The 25,532-nt window shown below is 47.1% G+C and overlaps 1 protein-coding gene across 12 annotated transcripts in view; it reads left to right on the top strand.

Moving 5' to 3' along the window:
- ZNF638 (zinc finger protein 638) overlaps positions 1-25,532 on the top strand; it is a 62,601-nt gene that overhangs the window by 16,006 nt on the left and 21,063 nt on the right. For all 12 annotated transcript variants that reach the window (XM_074540667.1, XM_074540665.1, XM_074540661.1 and 9 more), the window contains exons 3-15: positions 7,939-8,000; positions 10,548-10,586; positions 11,819-12,159; positions 13,063-13,319; positions 15,219-15,365; positions 18,219-18,335; positions 20,751-20,809; positions 20,950-20,978; positions 21,363-21,428; positions 22,345-22,506; positions 22,656-22,696; positions 23,745-23,888; positions 23,973-24,101. In XM_074540667.1, coding sequence (XP_074396768.1) covers positions 7,939-8,000; positions 10,548-10,586; positions 11,819-12,159; positions 13,063-13,319; positions 15,219-15,365; positions 18,219-18,335; positions 20,751-20,809; positions 20,950-20,978; positions 21,363-21,428; positions 22,345-22,506; positions 22,656-22,696; positions 23,745-23,888; positions 23,973-24,101 — 1,593 coding nt within the window. The remainder of the gene's footprint in view (positions 1-7,938; positions 8,001-10,547; positions 10,587-11,818; positions 12,160-13,062; positions 13,320-15,218; positions 15,366-18,218; positions 18,336-20,750; positions 20,810-20,949; positions 20,979-21,362; positions 21,429-22,344; positions 22,507-22,655; positions 22,697-23,744; positions 23,889-23,972; positions 24,102-25,532) is intronic.

The following is a 25,532-nucleotide window of genomic DNA, read 5'->3' as shown; positions in this document are numbered from 1 at the left end:
TTTTCCCCAGGATTCGCTGAGGGCCAGGGAGGTGGGCAGCTGGAAGTGGGAAGGGAAGGATGATTTTCAATAAAAATGGGTAAAATTGAACAGGAAAACGAAAGTGGGGAGTGTTACCAAAGGGAAAAAGCAATTTTGGAAAAGGGAATTAACCGAGATGGGAATTCTAGAAATGTGTTGGTAAATCAGCTCTGGCTGAGGGTTGGGGTGGGTTAAAGGTTGTGAGATCTTGTGCTGGTGGCGCTGGGGTGGGATGTGTTCCCAGGAATCCTGATCCTACAGAACCCCCCAAAGCTGCTCCCTGTCCTTCAGCTCTGCCCGGGTTCCTTTCCTTCGGGAAGCCTTTGGTGTTCTGTCTCCCAGGCACACAGGAGACCTCCCAGGAGCAGCCCTGGTGCAGAAGAACCACAAAAGTTTGGGAGTTTTATCCCAAAAATAAAACTTGGATGAGGAAATGTGCAGCTGGCGTATCCTTGATCTGCAGAGATCGAAGAATCCCTCTCCATTCCAGCTCTGCAGTTCAGCACATCCAGCGGGTGTTGGGTGGTTGGAGATGACCTGGACATTGAAGATTTGTCTTCCCAACCATTCCCTGTCCCGTGAGAGCTGGATGGGAGCTGAGTTGGAGGAGCCACCAGATCCAGTGATTCCCAAGGACTTGAGACGTTTGATGCTGTCCAGGTGGCATGGCTGCCCTCGGCCTGGAGAGATGGATTTCACGGATGGTGACACTTGGAGTTGTCACCAGCTCCATGCCCAGAGATTGGGATCAGCACCATCCAACGTCTCCGTCGGTGACAAGGACACCGCCATCGGTCACCCCTGGCACGGGGAGGGTGGCACCGAGCTCTGCCCTGGCATCACACCTGCAGGGAGAGGTGGCACCGTCCCAACCTGGCAAGGCTCAGCGAGGGCGGGAGCTCCCGGAGCAGGAGAATCCCAGCACAGATCCAAGATGGGAAGAGAACGATCGGAGCAGCTCTGGGAGAAGGACTTGGGGTGTCCTGGGCTGATCCCACAGCGTGGGCAGCGGGAAAGGTGGGAATTGTGCCCGGGTGAGACCCCACCTGCAGAGCTGGCAATGCCAGGAGGACCTGGAGCAAATCCAGAGGAGGACATGGAGATGCTCTGGAGCCAGGCTGGGAGAGCTGGGAATGTTCCCCTGGAGAAGGGAAAATTCCAGGGAATGCTCAGAGTCCCTGCAGGGGCTCCAGGAGAGCTGGAGAGGGACTGGGGACAAGGGATGGAGGGACAGGAGCCAGGGAATGGCTCCCACTGGGAAAGGGGAGGTTGGGCTGGGATCTTGGCAAGGAATTGCTGTCTGGGCTGGAATTCCCAGATTTGCTGTGGCTGCCCCTGGATCCCTGGCAGTGCCCAAGGCCAGGTTGGATCCACCTGGGATAGTGGGATGTGTCCCTGCCCATGGATGGGGTGGGAATGGATGGGATTGAAGGTGTTTTCCAACCCAAACCATTCCAGGATTGTGGAGCTCTTTTGCTCTGGGAGAGCTGGGAAAGTTCCCCTGGAGAAGGGAAAATTCCAGGGAATGCTCAGAATCCCTGAAGGGGCTCCAGGAGAGCTGGAGAGGGACTGGGGACACAAAATGGAGGGACAGGAGCCAGGGAATGGCTCCAAGTAGGAAAAGTGGAAATTGTGTTGGGATCTTGGCAAGGAATTGCTGGCTGGGCTGGAATTCCCAGATTTGCTGGATCCCTGGCAGTGCCCAGGGCCAGGCTGGATGGATTTGGATCCACCTGGGATTGGGGAAGGTTTCCCTGCCCATGGCAGGAGCAGGAATGGGATGGGATTTAAGCTCTTTTCCCACCCAAACCATTCCAGGATTTTGGGATAACAGAACTGACATTGGATGAAGATGAAGGTGCCCAACGAGGAAAAACCTTCTCTATCCCACGTTTGAAGAAAACCAAAATTCCAGTGATGGATTCTGAGTTCAGGCTGTTGGTGCTGAGCTCCCTTTTCCCACGTTTTCTTTGCTTTTTCCATGGATTTTTTTCCATGGATTTCCATTTTTCATGCTTTTTCCATGGATTTTTAAAATCTGCTCTTGAATTGATTTATTTTGGATCTGACCATGCTGTGTTGCCCATGGGAAGAGAATTCCAGCCGCTGGAATATTCTGAAACCCAGAAGCTCCCACCTCACCTGGATGTGGGATTTTCATCATCCCAACATCATCCCTTCAACTTGGCTGGGCCAAAACTCTGGGAGCTGAATTTTCCCTGGAAAAAAAAAATTTTAAAAAAAATCCTGGATCTCATTTTTACAGATTTCTGATACATTTTAAAGGGTTTTATTTTTTTGGGTTTTTTTTTTGTTTTTTTTTTAAAGCCACAAGTTTTGGTATTTCGCACCAGCATCCAGAGGTTTTTATGGGAAATGGATCATTTGAATCAGGCAGGTCCAAAAAAAATTTTGGGAATTTGTGGAAAAAAAAAATGGTGGAAATTTGTGGAAGGTGGGGTTTGGGCAGCACCGGAATTTGACGGATTTGGCCTCATTTTGGTCTCAGGGAGGAAGGTGAGAGGTTGGACTCTGATCCTGAGGATTTTCGGGCATGAAAATCAGAATTTGAGGCCAAAATTGATGCTTGGGGCCAGGTATTCCCAAAAAATCTTTGTGTCCTGGATGTTGTTTTTTTTAGGGCAAAATTCCCAGTTTTGCTTTGGGATAGACGGACTCTGACCCTCTGCTGTTCCCTTTTAATTTTAATTTCCCAAATCCTCAAAATCTCGAAGGATTTTTATGGATATTCCACGGAGCAGGAATCGCCGTCCTGTGGGAATAACCAAGTGGGATTTGTGGGATTCCTCCTTCTCCAAACTCTTCACGTCTTGGATGGAGCAGATTTCTTGGAAACAACAATTCCTTCATCCTCAATCCCTTCCCATCTGGAATGAAGTGGATTTGAAACATTCCCAGCACAAGGGATGGGATTTATCCTTATTTTTATCCACTTTTCTTCCCCAAATCCGCTCAAAGTTGGGGTTGATGCCTTCTTGGACCTGGAATTTGTGAAATCCTTGGGATTTTCTGTTTTCCATGAAGATTGGACACTTTTGTTCCACCACCTTCTGCTTCCAGGACTTCTTGGTGGTGATCCATGAGCGCGAGGAGGTTGGGATGGAATTAGGGATGGTGGGAACGGAGGAGTTCAGATGGAATTTTTTCTTCTCACCAGGATTTATGGGAAGGGATCCTGGAATTTTAGGGGAAGGATTTCTTTGGATCCCAGGAAAAAAAATCGGGGCTGTTCCGTCCTTGGAATGTCCAAATCCAGGTTGGGTGGGGCTTGGAGCAACCTGGGATCATCTTTGGGTTCCTTTCCAACCCAACCATTCCATGGACAATGGAATATTCCCAAAGAGTGGGAAGAGTTAGAAAGGAGGAAAATCCTTAAATTCAGAAGATTTTGGGTTCTGTGGATACTAGAATATTCCCAAAAGTGGGAAGGGCCAGGAATGAGGCAAAAAGGAGGAAAATCCATAAATCCAGATGGTTTTGGATTCTGTGGACAGTGGAATATTCCCAAAGAGTGGGAAGAGTTAGAAAGGAGGAAAATCCATAAATCCAGAAAATTTTGGGTTCTGTGCACAGTGGAATGTTCTCAAAGAGTGGGAAAGGCCAAGAATAAGGCAAAAAGGAGGAAAATCCATAAATCCAGAAGATTTTGGGTTCTATGTATACTAGAATATTCCTAAAGAGTGGGAAGAGTTGGAAAGGAGGAAAATCCATAAATCCAAAAAATTTTGGGTTCTGTGGACAGTGGAATATTCCCAAAGAGTGGGAAAGGCCAAGAATGAGGCAAAAAGGAAGAAAATCCATAAATCCAGAGGATTTTGGGTTCTGTGGACATGGAATATTCCCAAAGAGTGGTAAGAGTTAGGAATGAGGCAAAAAGGAGGAAAATCCATAAATCCAAAAAATTTTGGGTTCTGTGGACATGGGATATTCCCTAAGAGTAGGAAGAGTTAAAAAGGAGGAAAATCCATAAATCCAAAAAATTTTGGGTTCTGTGGATACTAGAATATTCCTGAAGAGTGGGAAGAGTTAGGAAGGAGGAAAATCCATAAATCCAGAAGATTTTGGGTTCTGTGGATACTAGAATATTCCCAAAGAGTGGGAAGAGTTAGAAATGAGACAAAAAGGAGGAAAATCCATAAATCCAGAGGATTTTGGGTTCTGTGGACAGTGGAACATTCCCAAAGAGTGGGAAAGGCCAGGAATGAGGAAAATCCATAAATCCAAAAAATTTTGGATTCTGTGGATACTAGAATATTCCCAAAAGTGGGAAGGGCCAGGAATGAGGCAAAAAGGAGGAAAATCCATAAATCCAGAGGGTTTTGGGTTCTGTGGAGAGTGGAATATTCCCAAAGGGTGGGAAGAGTTAAAAAGGAGGAAAATCCATAAATCCAGAAGATTTTGGGTTCTGTGGACAGTGGAATATTCCCAAAGAGTGGGAAAGGCCAGGAATGAGGCAAAAAGGAGGAAAATCCATAAATCCAAAAAATTTTGGATTCTGTGGACACTAGAACATTCCCAAAGAGTGGGAAGAGTTAGGAATGAGGCAAAAAGGAGGAAAATCCATAAATCCAGAAGATTTTGGGTTCTGTGGATACTAGAATATTCCCAAAGAGTAGGAAAAGTTAGAAAGGAGGAAAATCCATAAATCCAGAAGGTTTTGGCCGGTGAGGACCTGGCAAGGAGAAGAAGATTCCCAAAAATCTTGGATCAGCAGCTGGAGGGATTTGGGAGCCAAAACTCCTCCTTGGAACCGTGGAATTGGAATTCTCGGAGTCAAATTCCCTTTTTTCTCAAGTTTTCCTTGAGGAGCAGCTTTTTATTTATTTATTTATTTATTTATTTAATCCTGGTTAAATTCCAGCCTGGAAAAAATCCGGATCTTTGGGAATGGGATTGCTTAGGGATGGTTTGAAATTAGGGAAAACCAGTTTGAAATGCTGCTTTATCCTCCTAGGAATTATTCCATCATCCCAACTCTTCAGATCCATAATTTTATATTAATTATTCCATCTTTGATTGGAGTTTATACCGGAAGAGCCGCTGGAAGTTGATTTATTTTTTCCCAAGAATATTTCATAATTATCATTGGTGATGTTCCACCTTGAAGAATCCCAGAATTTTCCTTTTCCATAGAAAACTGCCTCATTTATTTTTTTTTCCCAGCTCCCTGTCAATATTCCCAATTAAACCAGACTTTAGGCATTTTTATATGGAATTAAATCCAATTTTTATCTGATATTTTAATGATAAATGAGTGTGAAAAACATCCCGAGGCTCTGGAATGACCTTTGGGCTCTGACATGATGGGAAGTGAAAATTTCCAGGAATTAATTGAGGAATTAATTGATTTAATGAATGGATTCGATTAATTTGTTTAATGAATTCATTTAATTGATTGATTGGATTAATCCATTTAATTGGGGCTTTTGTGCTGGAGCAGTGAGAATCAGCTTTTAACCCCCTGCCTGAATTCCATGGGAATTTGACTTTTCTTGGGAATTTGACTTTTCTTGGGAATTTGACTTTTCTTGGGAATTTTTCTTTTCTTGGGAATTTGACTTTTCGTGGGAATTTGACTTTTTGTGGGAATTTGACTTTTATGGGAATTTGACTTTTCGTGGGAATTTGACTTTTATGGGAATTTGACTTTTCTTGGGAATTTGACTTTTTGTGGGAATTTCACTTTTCTTGGGAATTTCACTTTTTGTGGGAATTTGACTTTTTATGGGAATTTGACTTTTTGTAGGAATTTGACTTCGTGGGAATTTGACTTTTCGTGGGAATTTGACTTTTCTTGGGAATTTGACTTTTGTGGGAATTTGACTTTTATGGGAATTTGACTTTTCATGGGAATTTGACTTTTTTGGGAATTTGACATTTCTGGGAATTTGACTTTTCGTGGGAATTTGACTTTTATGGGAATTTGACTTTTATGGGAATTTAACTTTTCTTGGGAATCTGACTTTTTGTGGGAATTTGACTTTTTGTGGGAATTTGACTTTTATGGGAATTTGCCTTTTTTTGGGAATTTGACTTTTTGTGGGAATCTGACTTTTTGTGGGAATTTGACTTTTTGTGGGAATCTGACTTTTTGTGGGAATTTGACTTTTATGGGAATTTGACTTTTCTTGGGAATTTGACGTTTCTTGGGAATTTGACTTTTTGTGGGAATTTGACTTTTTGTGGGAATTTGACTTTTTGTGGGAATTTGACTTTTATGGGAATTTGACTTTTTTTGGGAATTTGACGTTTCTTGGGAATTTAACTTTTTGTGGGAATTTGACTTTTCTTGGGAATTTGACTTTTTATGGGAATTTGAGTTTTTGTGGGAATTTGACTTTTTGTGGGATTTTAACTTTTCGTGGGAATTTGACTTTTCTTGGGAATTTGACTTTTCTTGGGAATTTAACTTTTATGGGAATTTGACTTTTCTTGGGAATTTGATTTTTCGTGGGAATTTGGCGTTTCTTGGGAATTTGACTTTTCTGGGAATTTGACTTTTTGTAGGAATTTGACTTTTATGGAATTTGACTTTTCTTGAGAATTTGACTTTTCTTGGGAATTTGACTTTTATGGGAATTTGACTTTTCATGGGAATTTGACTTTTTGTGGGAATTTGACTTTTTGTGGGAATTTGACTTTTTGTGGGAATTTGACTTTTATGGGAATTTGACTTTTTGTGGGAATTTGACTTTTTATGGGAATTTGACTTTTATGGGAATTTGACTTTTATGGGAATTTGACTTTTTCTGGGAATTTGACTTTTTGTGGGAATTTGACTTTTTGTGGGAATTTGACTTTTCTTGGGAATCTGACTTTTCCTGGGAATTTGACTTTTTGTGGGAATTTGACTTTTTGTGGGAATTTGACTTTTTGTGGGAATTTGACTTTTATGGGAATTTGACTTTTTGTGGGAATTTGACTTTTTATGGGAATTTGACTTTTATGGGAATTTGACTTTTATGGGAATTTGACTTTTCTTGGGAATTTGACTTTTATGGGAATTTGACTTTTCGTGGGAATTTGATTTTTCTTGGGAATTTGACTTTTCGTGGGAATTTGACTTTTTGTGGGAATTTGACTTTTTGTGGGAATTTGATTTTTCTTGGGAATTTGACTTTTTGTGGGAATTTGACTTTTCTTGGGAATTTAACTTTTCTTGGGAATTTGACTTTTATGGGAATTTGACTTTTCTTGGGAATTTGACTTTTCTTGGGAATCTGACTTTTCGTGGGAATTTGACTTTTCATGGGAATTTGACTTTTTGTGGGAATTTGACTTTTTGTGGGAATTTGATTTTTCTTGGGAATTTGACTTTTCTTGGGAATCTGACTTTTTGTGGGAATTTGACTTTTCTTGGGAATTTGACTTTTATGGGAATTTGACTTTTATGGGAATTTGACTTTTATGGAATTTGACTTTTCTTGGGAATTTGACTTTTATGGGAATTTGACTTTTCGTTGGAATTTGACTTTTTGTGGGAATTTGACTTTTCTTGGGAATTTGACTTTTTGTGGGAATTTGACTTTTCGTTGGAATTTGATTTTTCTTGGGAATTTGACTTTTGTGGGAATTTGACTTTTCATGGGAATTTGACTTTTCTTGGGAATTTCACTTTTTGTGGGAATTTGACGTTTCGTGGGAATTTGACTTTTATGGGAATTTGTCTTTTCTTGGGAATTTGACTTTTATGGGAATTTGACTTTTCATGGGAATTTGACTTTTCTTGGGAATTTCACTTTTTGTGGGAATTTGATTTTTCGTGGGAATTTGACTTTTATGGGAATTTGACTTTTCTTGGGAATCTGACTTTTCGTGGGAATTTGACTTTTATGGGAATTTGATCCCGGGGTTCCCGCCCTGATCCCGCTGTTCCCGATGTTCTCTTGTCCCCAGGATTGGATCCTGCACCAGAACAACCCCGAGCACCTGGAGAGCTGCCGCCGGCTGCGCCAGCAGTAAGGGATCCGTGGGAATCTGAGCGGGATTCACTGGGAATTTGATGGGGATCCACTGGAATCTGAGGGGGGATCAATGGGAATCTGAGGGGGGGTCCACTGGGAATAAACTGGGGATCAACTGGGGATCCAGTGGGAATTTGATGGGGATCCAGTGGGAATCTGATGGGGATCCATGGAAATCTGAGGGGGATCCAGTGAGAATCTGAGGGGGATCCACGGGTATCTGGTGGGGATTCATTGGGAATCAACTGGGGATCCAGTGGGAATCTGAGGGGGATCCACTGAGAATCAACTGGGGATCTGCCAGGGATCCATTTGGAATAATTTGGAAACCCAGTGGGAATCAATTGGGGATCCAGTGGGAATCTGGTGGGGATCCACTGGGAATTTGAGGGGGATCCATGGAAATCTGAGGGGGATCCAGTGGGAATCTGATGGGGATCCACTGAAATCTGATGGGGATCCAGTGGTAAATTGACGGGGATCCAGTGGGAATCTGAGGGGGTCCACGGGAATCTGGTGGGGAACCACTGGGAATTTGATGGGGATCCAGTGGGAATCTGAGGGGGATCCATTGGGGATTAACTGGGGGCTGCCAGGGATCCATTGGGAATCAATTGGAAACCCAGTGGGGATCAGTTGGGGATCAGTTGGGAATAATTTGGAAACCCAGTGGGAATCAGCTGGGATCTGCCAGGGATCTGTTGGGAATCTGATGGGGATCCACTGGGAGTCGGATGGGGATCCACTGGGAATTTGATGGGGATCCACTGGGAATCTGAGGGGGGATCAATGGGAATCTGCTGGGGGCCCATTGGGAATTTGAGGGGGGGATCCATTGGGAATCAACTGGGGTCTGCCAGGGATCCACTGGGAATCAATTGGAAACCCAGTGGGAATCAATTGGGGATCCATTGGGGATAATTTGGACACCCAGTGGGAATCAACTGGGACCTGCCAGGGATCCGTTGGGAATCTGATGGGGATCCAGTGGGGATCTGCCAGGGATCCATTGGTAATAATTTGAGGATCCATTGGGAATAATTTGGAAACCCAGTGGGAATCAATGGGAGATCCACTGGGGAATCAAGTGGGAAACAATTGGGGATCTGCCAGGGATCCATTGGGAATGCACTGTGGAACCCATGTCAATCCATTTGGAATCTACTTTGGGATCCATTGGGAATCCCCTCTGCAATCCATTTGGGATCAACTGGCGATCTTTTTGAGATCCACTGGGAATTCCTTGGGAGTCCACTGTGGGATCCATCAGGAATCTGCTGTGGGATCCATTTGGGACACACAGGGAATCCACTGGGAATCAATTGGGAATCAGTTGGAGATCCACTGGGATTGCACTGGGGGATCCATTTGGGATTCACTGGGGATTGTTGGGAGTCCATTGGGAATCCACTGGGAATTCGCTCGGGATCCACTGGGGATCCATTGGGAATCCACTGCTGAATCCATTTGGGTTCCATGGGGAATCCACTTTGGGACCAACTGGGAAGCAGTTTGGAACCCACTGTGGAATCCATTTGGGATCCATTTGGAATCCACTGATGATCCATCGGGAATGCACTGGGAATCAATTGGGGATTTGCTGGGGATCCATTGGGAATCCACAGAGGAATCCATTTGGGATCCATTGGGAATCCACTGGGAATCAGTTGGGAACCAATTGGAGATCCACTGGGATTGCACCGGTGGGATCCATTTGGGATTCACTGGGGATCTCCCAAGAATCTGTTGGGAGTCCATTGGGAATTCACGGGGGATCCACTGGGGATCCGTTTGGAATGCACTGTTGAATCCATGTGGGACCCATTGGGAATCAATTTGGAATCCACGGTGGGATCAGTTTGGGATCCGTTGGGAGCATGTTGGGAATCACTGCGGAATCCATTTGGGATCCACCGGGGGATCCACTGGGGATCTTTTTTGAATCCACTGGGAATCAATTTGGGATTCCACTGGGGATCTGTTGGGGAAATTTTTGAGATCCACTGGAGAATCCATTTGGAATCCTTTGGGAATGCACTGTGGAATCCATTGGAAATCCACAGTGCGATCCATTAGGAATCCAGCATTCCATGATTCCCAATGTGTCCCACAGTGGATCCATTTGGGATACATTGGGGATCCACTGGGAATCACTTGGGGGTCCCCTGGGGATCTTTCGGGGATCCACTGAGAAGTCACTGAAAATCCCTTGGGAATGCAGTGTGGGATCCATTTGGGATCAGTTGGGAATGCATTTGGGATCCATTGGGAATGCAGTGTGGGATCCATTGGGATCCATTGGGAATGCACTTTGGGATCTATCGGGAATCAATTTGGAATCCACTGTGGGATCCATTTGGGAATGCACCGCGGGGTCCATTGGGATCAATTGGGAATGCAGTGTGGGATCCATTGGGAATCCATTTGGGATCCATTGGGAATGCAGTTTGGGATCCATTGGGATCCATTGGGAATGCAGTGTGGGATCCATTGGGATCCATTGGGATCCATTGGAATGCATTTTCCCTTTGCCATTGGCAGATATCCCGAGTGGAATCCTGAGGCTCACTCCTCCAGCAGGTACCTGTGTTTTCCATTCTTTCTCTTAATTACTCATTAATTAATTAATTAATTTGATTTATTTCTTTTCCCTGATTTGCACTCCTCAGCCCCTCTGCACGAGGTCACGTTTTCATTGTAATATTTTATAAAGCACAAATTTCAATTCCCCCTTTTCCCAAATCCCCCTTTCCTCATTTCCTCCCTTTCCCCAAATCTATCTGGGGAGTTTTTTCCCAGTTTTTAATCAGGTTTTTTTTCCCCAGTTTCTCTAGTTCAGTCCGGATTTGTCCAGTGTTTTTCTGGGTTTTTCTCACTTCCCCCATTTTCCCAAATCTCCATTTTCCCAATCCCCATATCCCCAATCCCAAATCCCCCATATCCCCAATCCCACAAACCCCATTCCCCAATCCCCCTTTCCCCAAATCCCCAATCCCAAATCCCCATATCCCCAAATCCCCCATATCCCCAAATCCCCATATCCCCAAATCCCCTTTCCCCAATCCCACAACCCCAAATCCCCAATCCCGTAACCCCATATCCCCAATCCCATAACCCCTTTCCCCAAATCCCTTTTCCCCAATCCCCCTTTCCCCAATCCCACAACTCCATATCCTCAGCCCCATAACCCCTTTCCCCAATCCCCAATCCCATAACCCCATATCCCCAATCCCATAACCCTTTTCCCAATCCCAAATCCTCCTTTCCCCAATCCCCCATATCCCCATATCCCCATGTCCCCAATCCCCATATCCCCAATCCCAAATCCCCCTTTCCCCAATCCCCCATTCCCCAATCCCGTAACCCCATTCCCCAATCCCATAACCCCATTCCCCAAATCCCTTTTCCCCAAATCCCCTTTCCCCAAATCCCTTTTCCCCAAATCCCCCTTTCCCCAATCCCATAACCCCTTTCCCCAAACCCCCCATATCCCCAAACCCATAACCCCTTTCCCCAACCCCAAATCCCGCTTTCCCCAATCCCATATCCCCAACCCCTTAACCCTTTCCCCAAATCCCTTTCCCCCAAATCCCCCATATCCCCAACCCCATTCCCCAATCCCCAAATCCCTTTTCCCCAATCCCATAACCCCATTCCCCAAATCCCCCTTTCCCCAACCCCATAACCCCTTACCCCAGTCCCAAATCCCCATATCCCCATTCCCCAATCCCAAATCCCCATATCCCAAATTCCCCAGTCCCAAATCCCCGTATCCCCATTCCCCAATCCCATCACTCCCATCTCTCCCGCAGGCATGGCGCCGAGCGCAAGGAGAACCGCACCCCGCGCCGCCGCTCGCTGTCCCCGCCCAGCCCGTCCCGCCGCCGCTCTCGGCCGCCGCCGCCGCTCCCGCCCGGCTCCTCCTGCTCCTCCTCCTCCTCGCGGCGCCGCCGCTCCCGCTCGCGCAGCCCCGGGCGGCTCCGGCGGCCGCGCTCCCGCAGCCCCGGCGGGCGGCGCCTCCCGCGGCCCCGCTCCCGCTCCCGCTCCCGCTCCCGCCCGCGCAGCCTGGCCCGCGCCAGCCCCCGGCCCCGCCGCAGCCGCTCCCGCAGCGCCGAGCGCGCCCGCGGCGCCAGGGCCAGCCGCTCCTCCGAAGGTGGGCACGGAGTGGGCACAGCGGGCATACACACATCGGGGGTTAATGGGGTTCAGGGTGTGCCCACAGCTGGCCCAGCCGCTCCTCCAAAGGTGGGCACACACCGGGCACAGCGGGGGTTAACAGGGCTCAGGGTGCACCCGCGGCGCCAGGGCCAGCCGCTCCTCCGAAGGTGGGCACAGCGGGGGCACAGCGGGCACACACACACCAGGCACACACACAGGGGGTTAACAGGGGTCAGGGTGTGCCCGCGGCGCCAGAGCCAGCCACTCCTCCGAAGGTGGGCACAGCGGGCACACACACACCGGGCATACACACACCGGGGGTTAACAGGGTTCAGGGTGTGCCCGCGGCACCAGAGCCAGCCACTCCTCCGAAGGTGGGCACACCGGGCACACACACACCAGGGGTTAACGGGGCTCAGGGTGTGCCCACAGCGGCAGAGCCAGCCGCTCCTCCGAAGGTGGGCATGGCAAGGGCACAGCGGGGGTTAACAGGGTTCAGGGTGTGCCCGCGGCGCCAGAGCCAGCCGCTCCTTCGAAGGTGGGCACAGCAGGGACACAGTGGGCACACACACAGCAGGCAGACACACATGGGGGGCACAGCGGGGACACACCAGGGCAGGATGGGAACTAACGGGGTTCAGGGTGTGCCCACAGCCAGCCCAGCCGCTCCTCCGAAGGTGGGCACAGCAGGCACAGCGGGCACACACACTGAGCACACACACACACTGAGCGCACACACACACACACACAAAAACCCGTTTTCCCCCCCAAAAATCCCCATTATTTCCCCCAAAAATCCCCAATTTTTTTCCCTAAAATTCCCCAAAAAAATCCCATTATTCCCCAAAAAACCCCATTATTTCCCCCCAAATTCCCATTATCCCCATTTTTCCCCCAGCCCGGCGCGCGGCGCTGGAGGCCGTGATGCGCACGCTCGGTCCCAGTTTCCTGGCCGAGTTCCAGCGGCACCGATCCCTGCACGACCCCAAAGCCCACGGGGTGCCCAGGAAAGGCTCCCGGGGCACCCCCAAAGCGGGCACCCCCAAACCCCGCAAGGACGGGGCAGCCCCCGAGGGCACCCCCAAAAAGGAGCACCAGGAGGAGGAGGAGGAGGAGGAGGAGGAGGAGACGGGGAAGAGTCAGCCCGGCAACAGGGTGGGTGCGGCAGGGGGGTTTGGGGGGTTTGGGGGTTTGGGGAGTTTGGGGGGATTTGGAAATTCCTGGGATTTGGGAATTTGGGGGGGATTTGGGAATTTGTGGGGTTCAGGGAGTTTGGGGGTTTTTGGGGTTTGGGGGGTTTTGGGGGTTTGGGGCATTCCTGGGGGTTGTGGCTTCTTGAGAATTCCTGGGGTTTGTGGGGTATTTGGGAATTTGGGGGGTTTGGGGGATTTGGGGGCATTTGGGAATTTGGGGGGTTTGGGGGGAATTTGGGGATTTGGGGGGTTTGGGGGTATTTGGGAATTTGGGGGGTTTGGGAGGTTTGGGGGTTTGGGAGTTTGTGGTGTTTGAGGGGAATTTGGGAATTTCTGGGATTTGTGGGGTTTGGGGCATTCCTGGGGTTTGGGGGGGATTTGGGGGTTTGGGGGCTTTTGGGAATTTGGGGGGTTTGGGGAGTTTGGGAGATTTGGGGGATGTTTGGGAATTTGGGGGTTTTGGGGTTTGGGGCATTCTTGGGGTTTGGGGGGTATTTGGGGGGTTTGGGGAATTTTGGGGGTTTGGGGGTATTTGGGAATTTGTGGGGTTTGTGGGGGTTTGGGGCATTCCTGGGGTTTGGGGGTTATTTGGGAATTTGTGGGGTTTGGGGAATTTGGGGGGTTTGGGGGAGATTTGGGAATTTGGGGGGTTTGGGGGGTTTGGGGGGGGCTGGGAATTTGGGGGGTATTTGGGAATTTGGGGGGTTTGGGGGGATTTGGGAATTTGGGGGGTATTTGGGAATTTGGGGGGTTTGGGGGGAATTTGGTACTTTGGGGTGTTTGAGGGGTATTTGGGAATTTGGGGGGTTCGGGGAGTTTGGGGGGGTATTTGGGAATTTGGGATTTATTTGAGAATTTGGGGTGTTTGGGGGTTTTGGGGGTTTGGGACATTAATGGAGTTTGGGGGGTATTTGGGGATTTGGGGGGTTTGGGGGTTTTTGGGGATTGGGGGGATTTGGGGAGTTTGGGGGATTTGTGGGGTTTGGGGCATTCCTGGGGTTTGGGGGGGATTTGGGAGTTTGGGGAGTTTGGGGGGAATTTGGTAATTGGGGGGGTTTGGGGGTTTTTGGGGTTTGGGGGATTTTTGGGGTTTGGGGGATTTGGGAATTTGGGGGGTTTGGGGGTTTTTGGGGTTTGGGGGGATTTGGGAATTCCTGGGATTTGTGGGGTTTGGGAGGTTTGGGGCATTCCTGGGGTTTGGGGGGTATTGGGGAATTTGGGGGGGATTTGGGAATTTGGGGGGTTTGTGGGGTTTGGGGGATTTGTGGGGTTCGGGGAGTTTGGGAGGTTTGGGGGATGTTTGGGAATTTGGGGGGTTTGTGGGGTATTTGGGAATTCCTGGGATTTGAGGTGTTATTGGGAATTCGGGGCAATTCCTGGAGTTTGGGAATTCCTGGGTTTTGGGGGGTTGTTGGGAATTCTCTGGGTGTTCCCTGGGATTGTTGGGAATTCTCTGGGATTGTTGGGAATTCTCCGGCTGTTCCCTGGGATTTTTGGGAACACTCTGTGTTTTCCATGGGATTTTTGGGAACTGTCTGGGATCTTTGGGAATTCTCTGTGTTTTCCATGGAATTTTGGGAATTCCCTGGGATTTTTGGGAACTCTCCGTGTTTTCCATGGAATTTTGGGAATTCCCTGGGATTTTTGGGAACACTCCATGTTTTCCCTGGAATTTTGGGAACTCTCCGTGTTTTCCATGGGATCATTGGGAACTCTCCGTGTTTTCCATGGGATTTTTGGGAATTCTCTGGGATTGTTGGGAATTCCCTGGCTGTTCCCTGGGATCTTTGGGAACTCTCTGTGTTTCCCATGGAATTTTTGTGACCTCTCTGCCATTCTGTGCCCTCTCTCCCCGTTGCAGCTGCTGCGCGCGGAGGCTCTGAGCTGCGGCACGGTGCTGCGCCTCTCGGGGCTGCCGCCCTCGGGCTACACCGAGCACGAGATCCGCGAGCTGGTGCAGCCCTTCGGGAGGGTCAGCGACCTCATCGTGCTGCGCTCCCGCCGCGAGGTCAGCGAGAAACACGGGAATGGGAATTCCCAAACATTCCCAAACATCCCCTGCTGGGTTCTCCCAGTCCATCCCAGTGCCCCCCAATCCATCCCAGTCCCCCCCAGTATCTCCCAGTTACCCCCCAGTGCCCCCCAGTATCTCCCAGTGTCTCCCAGCACCACCCAGTTCCCCCCAGTGCCCCCCAGTCCATCCCAATTCCCCCCAGTTCCTCCCAGTCCATCCCAGTCGCTCCCAGTTCCCCCCAGTATCTCCCAGTCCATCCCAGTTCCCCCCAGTGCCCCCCAGTCCATCCCAGTGCCCCCCAATCCATCCCAGTTCCCCCCAGTCCATCCCAGTTCCCCCCAGTCCATCCCAGTTCCTCCCAGTCCATCCCAGTCCATCCCAGTGCCCTCCCAGTCCATCCCAGTTCCTCCCAGTTCCCCCCAGTCCATCCCAGTTCCTCCCAGTCCATCCCATTCCCTCCCAGTCCATCCTAGTTCCCCCCAGTGCATCCCAGTTCCCCCCTGTCCATCCCAGTTCCCCCCAGTCCATCCCAGTTCCCCCCAGTTTCCTCCCAGTCCATCCCAGTTCCCCCCAGTCCATCCCAGTTTCCCCCAGTTCCTCCCAGTCCATCCCAGTACCCCCCAATCCCCTCCCAGTATAAACCAGTAACCCCAAATCCCCCATTAACCCTTTCCCAGTCACCCCAGTCCCCTCCCAGTGTCTCCCAGTGCCCCCCAGTTCCCCCCAGTCCATCCCAGTTCCCTCCCAGTCCATCCCAGTTCCCCCCAGTTCCCCCCAGTCCATCCCAGTTCCCCCCAGTCCATCCCAGTTCCCCCCAGTTCCTCCCAGTCCATCCCAGTTCCCCCCAGTCCATCCCAGTGTTCCCCAGTTCCCCCCAGTCCATCCCAGTGCCCCCCAATCCCTCCCAGTATAAACCAGTAACCCCAAATCCCCCTTTAACCCTTTCCTAGTCACCCCCAGTATCTCCCAGTGTCCCCCAGTTCCCTCCCAGTGCCCCCCAGTCCTTCCCAGTTCCCCCCAGTTCCTCCCAGTCCATCCCAGTTCCCCCCAGTTCCCCCAGTGCCCCCCAGTTTCCTCCCAGTTCCCTCCCAGTCACCCCAATCCCCTCCCAGTTCCCCCCAGTCCATCCCAGTCCCTCCCAGTTCCCCCCAGTCCATCCCAGTCCATCCCAGTTCCCTCCCAGTCCCTCCCAGTTCCCAAGCTGGTTCCCGCTTGGAGTTCTGGGGTTTTATAAATGGGGGATTTTTCTTTCCTTCCCTTTTTTCCTCCTATTTTTTATTTTTTTTTCCTGTTCTTTTCCTCCTTCCCATTCCCTTTTTTCTCTCTTTTTCCTTCCTGTTTTCTCCTTTCTTTCCTCTTTTTTCTTCCCTTTCCGCCACCTTTTTCTGCCATTTATTTTCCTTCCTTCCTTCCTTCCTTCCTTCCTTCCTTCCTTCCTTCCTTCCTTCCTTCCTTCCTTCCTTCCTTCCTTCCTTCCTTCCCTTCTTTTTCCTTCTTTTCCTTTTCCCTTTCTCCCCTTCCCTTTTTCCCTTTTCTCTCTTCTTTAAATCTCCTTTTTCCCTTTTTCTCCGTATTCCCCTTCCCTCTTTTCCCTTTTCCCCCAATTTTTCTCCCATTTTCCCCCTTTCCATTTTTCCCGTTCCCCCTTCCCTCATTTCCCTTTGTTCTCCCTTTATTTTCCTTTTTTCCTCTTCTTTTTCCCCCCTTCCCTTTCCTCTTTCTCCCTTCTTTAAATCTCCTTTTTCCCTTTTCCTTTCCCCTTTTCCTCTGAATTTCCTTTCCTTTCCTTTCCTTTCCTTTCCTTTCCTTTCCTTTCCTTTCCTTTCCTTTCCTTTCCTTTCCTTTCCTTTCCTTTCCTTTCCTTTCCTTCCCTTCCCTTCCCTTCCCTTCCCTTCCCTTCCCTTCCCTTCCCTTCCCTTCCCTTCCCTTCCCTTCCCCTTCCCCTTCCCCTTCCCCTTCCCCTTTCCCTTTCCCTTTCCCTTTCCCTTTCCTTGAAATTTCCTTTCCTTTCCTTGAAATTTCCTTTCCTTTCCTTTCCTTGAAATTTCCTTTCCTTGAACTTTCCTTGAAATTTCCTTTCCTTGAAATTTCCTTTCCTTTCCTTGAAATTTCCTTTCCTTGAAATTTCCTTTCCTTGAAATTTCCTTTCCTTTTCCCTTCCCTTTATTCCCTTTGTTCTCCCTTTATTTTCCTTTTTTATCCCATTTTCCCTTTCTCTCCTTCCCTTTTCCCCCTCTTTTATCCCCCCTTTTTTCCTTTTGGTTTTCCTTTTTTTTTCTCTTTTTTCCTCTCCTTTCCTTCCCCTTTTTCCCCTTTTCTCTTTTCCCTTTCCCTCCTTTTTCCCTTCCCTTCCCTTCCCTTCCCTTCCCTTCCCTTCCCTTCCCTTCCCTTCCCTTCCCTTCCCTTCCCTTCCCTTCCCTTCCCTTCCCTTCCCTTCCCTTCCCTTCCCTTCCCTTCCCTTCCCTTCCCTTCCCTTCCCTTCCCTTTCTCCTTTCTCCTTTCTCCTTTTTCCTTTATTCCCTTTGTTTCTCCCTTTATTTTCCTTTTTATCCCATTTTCCCTTTCTCTCCTTCCCTTTTCCCCCTCTTTTATCCCCCCTTTTTTCCTTTTGGTTTTCCTTTTTCCTCTCCTTTCCTTTCCCTTTTTTCCCCTTTTCCCTTTTCCCTTTCCCTCCTTTTCCCTTTCCCTTCTTTCCTTTTTCCCTTTCCTCCTTTTCCCTTTTTCCCTTTCCCTCCCCCTTGGATCCCCCTGCAATTCCCTCCCCGTGACCCCAGAGCCCCCCAGCCCCCGGAATGTTGGGAATTTCGGGAATGTCAGGAATTCCATGCTCTGTGTGTGTCCCCCCAGGCGTACCTGGAGCTGAAGTGCAGGGAGGCGGTGCTGGCGGCCGTGCGCGGTGGGGAGACGGCGCCGCTGCTGCTGCACGGCCACCAACTGAGGGCCAGCGTGGCCGAGGGGGCACAGGTGGGGGAACAACGGCGGGGATAACGGGAATGGGATTGGGAATAACGGGAATAACGGGGATAACAGGAATAATGGGAATAATGGGGATAACGGGAATGGGAATGGAAATAACGGGGATAACGGGAATAATGGGAATAATGGGGATAACGGGAATGGGAATGGGAATAACGGGGATAACAGGAATAATGGGAATAATGGGGATAACGGGAATGGCGGGGATGGGAACAGAATGGGAGTAATAGGAGTAATGGGAATAATGGGAATGAGAACGGGAATGGGAATAGCGGAAATAAGGGGAATGGGAATAATGGGAATAACGGGGATAACGGGGATGGAATGGGAATAATGGGAATAATGGGAATGGGAATAGCGGGAATAATGGGGATAGTGGCAATAATGGGGATAATGGCAATAATGGCAATAATGGGAATGGCAAGAATAACAGGGATAATGGGAATGGGAATAACAGGAATAACAGGGATAATGGGAACGGGAATGGGGAATGGGAATGGGAATAATGGGAATAACAGGAATACCGGGAATGGGAACAGGAATGGCGGGAATAATGGGAGTGGGAATGGAATGGGAACGGGGATGGGAATGGGGATGGGAATAACGGGAATAACAGGAATAATGGGAATAACGGAAATGGGGATGGGAATGGGAATGACGGGAATAACGGGAATGGGAATGGGAACAGGAACGGGAATGGGAATGGGGACAGGGAGTAGGAACAGGGGATGGGGATGGGAATGGGAACGGGGATTACGGGAATAACGGGAGTAACGGGGATAATGGGAATGGGGATAACGGGAATGGGAACGGGATGGGAATGGGAATAATGGCAGTAACGGGAATAATGGGAATAACGGGAATAACAGGAATGGGAATAACGGGAATTATGGCAATAATGGGAATAACAGGAATAACGGGAGTAACAGGGATAATGGGAATGGGAATAACGGGGATAATGGGGATGGGGATAATTGGAATGGGAATAACGGGGATAACAGGAATAACGGGGATAATGGGAATGGGAACGGGAATGGGGGAATGGGAATTGGAATAACGGGAATAACGGGAATGGGAACAGGAATGGCAGGAATAACAGGAATGGAATGGGAATGGGGATGGGAATAACAGGAATAACGGGAATAACAGGAATAATGGGAATAACGGGGATAATGGGAACGGGAATAATGGGAATAATGGGGATAATGGGAACGGGAATAATGGGAATAATGGGGATAATGGGAATAACAGGAATGGCGGGAATAACGGGGATAACAGGGATAATGGGGATAGCGGGAATAACAGGAATGGGAACAGGAATGGGAATGGGAACGGGAATGGGATTGGGAATGGGAATGGGAATAATGGGAATGGGAACAGGAAGAACAGAAATAATGGGAAATGGGAATGGGAATAACAGGAATAACGGGGATAACGGGAGTAACGGGAATAATGGGGATAATGGGAACAGGAATAGCGGGAATAATGGGAATAACGGGAATAACGGGAAATGGGAATGGGGATAACGGGAATGGCGGGAATAACGGGGATGGGAGTAGGAACGGGAATAATGGGAATGGGAACGGGAACGGGATTGGGGATGGGATTGGGAATGGGAACGGGAATGGGAATAGGAATATAACTGCTTAATTAGCATGAATGAATTTGAATTAAGGATCTTATTTAAATGTAACATCAGTTATTAATAATGAAAATAGTATTAACTATTTATTATTATATATTAACTATTAATATTAACTATATAAATATTACCTATTAATTAATATTAATTGCTACAGGTAAGGATTAATTATTATTAACCTTATTATTAAGGCATCAATTGTTCCATACATGTATTTTTAATAAAGTAAGAATTAAATTAATTTAGTCAAAATTAATTAATATGCTTAATTATTGGTCACTATTTATTTAATATATATATTATTTATTTTTATATATTTATATATATTATATATATAAATATATTTTTATGTATTTATATATTTTTATATTTTATATTTATATTTTTACATATTTATATATATTATATATAATTATATATTTTTTATTTTATATTTTTAGATATTTTTATATATTATATATATTTATATATTTATATATTTTTATGTTTTCACATATTTATATATATTATATATATTTATATATTTATATATATTTTTTATATATTTAATATATAAATCTATATACAGCAAATTTATTATTTCTTAATAAAATCTGAATGAAATTTCAATTAACAGCAGCCATAAGTAATAATTTATCACTACTTAACAAGCATTAACTAATTAAAATTCAGAACCCCATTTCTAATTAATATCTATTATTGTATCGATTATTAATAATTATATCGATTAATAATAAATCGCAATTTTTTCCCATTTCCAGGCGAAGAAAACGGTGAAAAAACGAGTTCTGAACCCCAAAAAAACCCCAACCAGCACCAAGTAAGACCCTCATTAATTAATTAATGTTAATTACAATAACGAGAACTCCAGGGGCTCCAATTTTGCCCTTTAATTGGGGGGTTAATAATTAATAATTATTAATTAAATTGATTTTTTTGGTGGTTTTTTTCTCCTCCCAGGAAAGTCCCGAGCACCAAAATCCTGACAGGTGAGGTTGATCTTCATTAATTAATTAAGAATTAATTAGTAATTAGTTATTAGTAATTTGGCTTAGTTCATTTTAATTTCGTTGGTTTTTAATAAGAAATTATCTGGTGCTAAATAATTGATTTTCTTTCATTCCTGAGCTTGTTTAATTATTAATGAATTATTAGTTTAATTAATTATTGAGGATTTAATTTATATTTTGGGGTTTTTTTGCCCCTAAAATTCTACAGAATAATTTAAATTTTGGGTTTGGTTTAGCCCAAAAAATCCAAAATTTTTCCCCATAAATCGCCCTGGGTTTCATTTAAATTTTGGGGTTTTTTGCCCTGAAAAAATAAAATTTTTTCCCTCAAATCCAATTTTTTTTGGGGATTTTTTTTTGTAGGGAAAAAGGAAAAAGTGAAGAAAACAGTAGGGGAGAAGAAAGTGAAGAAAACCTCGAATGTGGAAGGTGAGGGGGAAAAAATGGGAAAAATTGAGAAAAAATGGGAAAAAAATCTTGGGGTAAAATTGAGAAAAAATGGGAAAAAAATTGGGGAAAAATTGAGGAAAAAAAAAGGGAAAAAATTGGGAAAAATTGAGGAAAAAATGGGAAAAATCTTGGGGGCAAAAATTGGGAAAAATTGAGAAAAAATGGAGAAAAATCTTGGGGAAAAATTGGGAAAAATTGAGAAAAATGGGAAAAAAATTGGGAAAAATTGAGAAAAATGGGAAAAATCTTGGGAGAAAAAAATGGCAAAAATTGAGAAAAAATGGGAAAAAAATTGGGTAAAAAATTGAGAAAAATGGGAAATATCTTGGGAGAAAAAAATGGCAAAAATTGAGAAAAAATGGGAAAAATCTTGGGGAAAAATTGAGAAAAAATTGGGAAAAATTGAGAAAAAACGGAAAAAAATTGGGAAAAATTGAGAAAAAATGGAGAAAATATTGGGGAAAAATTGGGAAAAATTGGGAAAAATTGAGAAAAATGGGAAATATCTTGGGAGGAAAAATTGAGAAAAAATGGGGGAAAATTGAGAAAAAAATGGGAAAAAAATTGGGAAAAATTGAGAAAAATGGAGAAAAAATGGAAAAAAAATTGGGAAAAATTGAGAAAAAATGGGAAAAGTCTTGGGGGAAAAATTGGGAAAAATTTAAAAAAATGGAAAAAATCCCTTGGAAAATGGGAAGAAATGGGGGAAAATGTGGGAAAGAACCTTGGGAAAATGGGAAAAATATTGGGAAAATAGAGAAAAAAATTTGGGAAAAAAAAGGGAAAAAAACCCCTTGGGAAAATGGGGAAAAATTATAAAAAAATTTAATAGGATTGCAAAAAAAGGGGGAATAAATTGGAATGAATTCTGTGCTGATTTTTCATTTTTCCATAGGAAAAGAGGCCGGGGAAGATTCCGGGGTTGTGGCTGAGGAAAGTCCGGAATTGGATCCCAAAAATCCCGAAAATCCAAATAATCCAAATAATCCCAATAATCCAAATAATCCCAAAATTTCCCCGGATCCAGAAGGACCAGGAGACCCCGGGACAGCCCCAGGTAATTCCAGAAAATGCATGGAATTCTCTATTTGGGGTTGTTATGGGATTTTTGTGGGGTTGGGACAAAAAAAATCCCTTGGGGAATTTGGGATGCTAAAATTTGGGAATTCTGTAGGATTGAGCTGCTCCTTTTTCCCCCATTTCCAGAGGCTGTGCTGAGCGAGGAACCCACGGATGCAGGCGGGAAGGTCAGCGGGGTTTGGGGATTTTGGGATTTTTTGGGAATTTTAGGGGTTTGGGAATTGTGGGGTTTTGGGAATTGTGGGATTTTTTGGGAATTTTATGGGAATTGGGATGGGGATCAGGATCAGGACTGGGATCGGGATCAGGATCGGGATCAGGAATTCCGTGACCCCCCAGGACGGTGACCCCGAGTGGAGCTGTCTGTGGGGATTGGGATTGGGATTGGGATCAGGATTGGGATCAGGGTCGGGATTGGGATCAGGAATTCTGTGGCCCCACAAGAGGATGACGATCCCAAGGAGTGCTGTGTCCTGCTGGTGTCCAACCTGACGGGATTGGGATTGGGATCAGGATGGGAATTGGGATTGAGATCAGGATTGGGACTGGGATCAGGAATTCCACGACCCCACAGGATGCTGACCCTGAGCAGAGCTGTGTGCGGGGATTGGGATGGGGATCAGGATCAGGACTGGGATCAGGATCGGGTCCAGGAATTCCACAACCCCACAGGAGGACGATGACCCCGAGCGGAGCTGCGTGCGGGGATCGGGATTGGGATTAGGATCAGGGTTAGGATTGGGATTGGGATTGGGATCGGGATCAGGATCAGCATTTGGATCAGGATGGGGATCAGGATCAGGATTGGGATCAGGGTTGGGATGGGATTTTGGGATCAGGATCAGGATTGGGATGGGGATCAGGATTGGGATGGGGATCAGGATCAGGGTCAGGATCAGGATGAGGATCAGAGTTGGGATCAGGATCAGGATTGGGATTGGGATCAGGATCAGGATTGGGATTGGGATCGGGATCAGGATCAGGATTAGGATCAGGGTCAGGATTGGGATCAGGATCAGGATCGGGATCAGGAATTCCTTCCCCCTCCAGGAGGACGCTGACCCTGAGCAGAGCTGTGTCCTGCTGGTGTCCAACCTGCCGGGATTGGGATTGGGATCAGGATCAGGGTTGGGGATCAGGATCAGGATCAGAATTAGGATCAGGGTCAGGATTGGGATGGGGATCAGGCTCAGGATCAGGAATTCCCTCCCCCAGGCTGACGCTGCCGACCCCGAGCAGCTCTGCGTGCTCCTGGTGTCCAACCTGCCCGCCAGGGGCTGCAGCCCGGCCGAGCTCTCCAGCCTGGCCCAGCCCTTCGGGGGCCTGCGGGACCTGCTGGTGCTCTCCTCCCACAAAAAGGTACCGGGAAACCGAGCTTGGGAATGTTGGGAAGCTTTGGGGGAATTTTGGGATTTTTGGGAGCCGTGGGTGTGAATTTTCCAGGCGTTCCTGGAGATGCCGCGCGGAGCCGCCGAGTCCATGGTGAAATTCTACGGCAGCTTCCCGATGAGCCTGGGCGGGAACCAGCTGGAGATCCGGCACGAGCCGCGGGTGCACTGCCTGCAGGACGAGGTGGGGAGCCCGGGAAATTGGGATTTGGGAATTCTGGGAACTGGAGGGATCCTGGGGATTGTGGGGATTGGGAGAAATTGGGGGTTTGGGGATTGAGTGAATTGTGGGAAGCGTGGGATTGAGGGGATTGTAAGGACTGGGTGAGTCGGGAATTTGCCGGATTGTGGGGATTGGGGATTGTGGGAATTTGGGAACTTTGGGAATTGAGGAAAGTTGAGCATTTTGGGAGTTGGGGGATGTGGGAACTGGGGAATTTGGGGAATGTGGGAATTGGGGGAATGCGGGAATTGTGGGAATTGGGGGAGTGTGAGGATTTAGGAATTGGGGGAATTGGGGGAATGTGGGAATTGGGGGAATTTGGGAATTTAGGGAATGGTGAAGACTTGGGGATTGGGGAATTGAGGGAGTTGTGGGGATTTAGGAATTGTGGGAATTTGGGAATTGTGGGGATTGTGGGGATTGGGGGAGTGTGAGGATTTAGGAATTGTGGGAATTGGGGGAATTTGGGAATTGCGGGGATTGGGGAAATTTGGGAATTGGGGGAATGTGAGAATTTTGGGGATTGGGGGAGTGTGAGGATTTAGGAATTGGAGGAATTTGGGAATTGTGGGAAATGGGGGAATTTGGGAATTGTGGGGATTGGGGGAATGCGAGAATTGTGGGGATTGGTGGAATGTGGGAATTGTGGGGATTGGGGGAATGTGAGGATTTAGGAATTGTGGGAATTGGGGGGAATTTGGGAATTGGGGGAATGAAGACTTGGGAATTGTGGGATTGAAATTAGGAATTGGGGAATTGAGGGAAATTGAGCACTTTTGGAATTAAGGGAGTTGGGGGATTTAGGAATTGTGGGGATTGTGGGAATTGGGGGAATGCAAGAATTGTGGGGTTTGGTGGAATGTGGGAATTGTGGGGATTGGGGGAGTGTGAGGATTTAGGAATTTTAGGAATTTTGGGAATTGGGGGAATTTGGGAATTGTGGGGATTGGGGAAGTGTGAGGATTTAGGAATTGGAGGAATTAGGGAATTGTGGGGATTGGGGGAATTTGGGAATTGTGGGAATGGTGAAGACTTGGGAATTGTGGGATTGAGGGAAATTGGGGAATGTGGGAATTGAGGAAGTGTGAGGATTTAGGAATTGGGGGAATTTGGGAATTGAGAGATTGGGGGAAGTTGGGAAATGTTGGGATTGTGGGAATTGGGGGAGTTGGAGATTTGGGCGATTGTGGGGATTTTAGGAATTTTGGGAATTGTGGGAATTTGGGAATTTTAGGGGTTGTGGGATTGAGGGAAGTTGGGCAATTTTGGGATTGGGGAATTGTGGGGATTGTAGGAATTGAGGGAGTTGGAAATTTGGGCGGTTGTGGGGATTTTAGGAATTTTGGGAATTGTGGGAATTTTCGGGATTGTGGGATTGAGGCAATTTGGGAA

Source organism: Zonotrichia albicollis, chromosome 5 (genome assembly GCF_047830755.1).
Source record: "Zonotrichia albicollis isolate bZonAlb1 chromosome 5, bZonAlb1.hap1, whole genome shotgun sequence".
In the NCBI taxonomy this organism is placed as follows: domain Eukaryota; kingdom Metazoa; phylum Chordata; class Aves; order Passeriformes; family Passerellidae; genus Zonotrichia; species Zonotrichia albicollis.
Note: the sequence above shows the minus strand (reverse complement) of the source record. Positions and strands in the feature narration are given on the sequence as shown.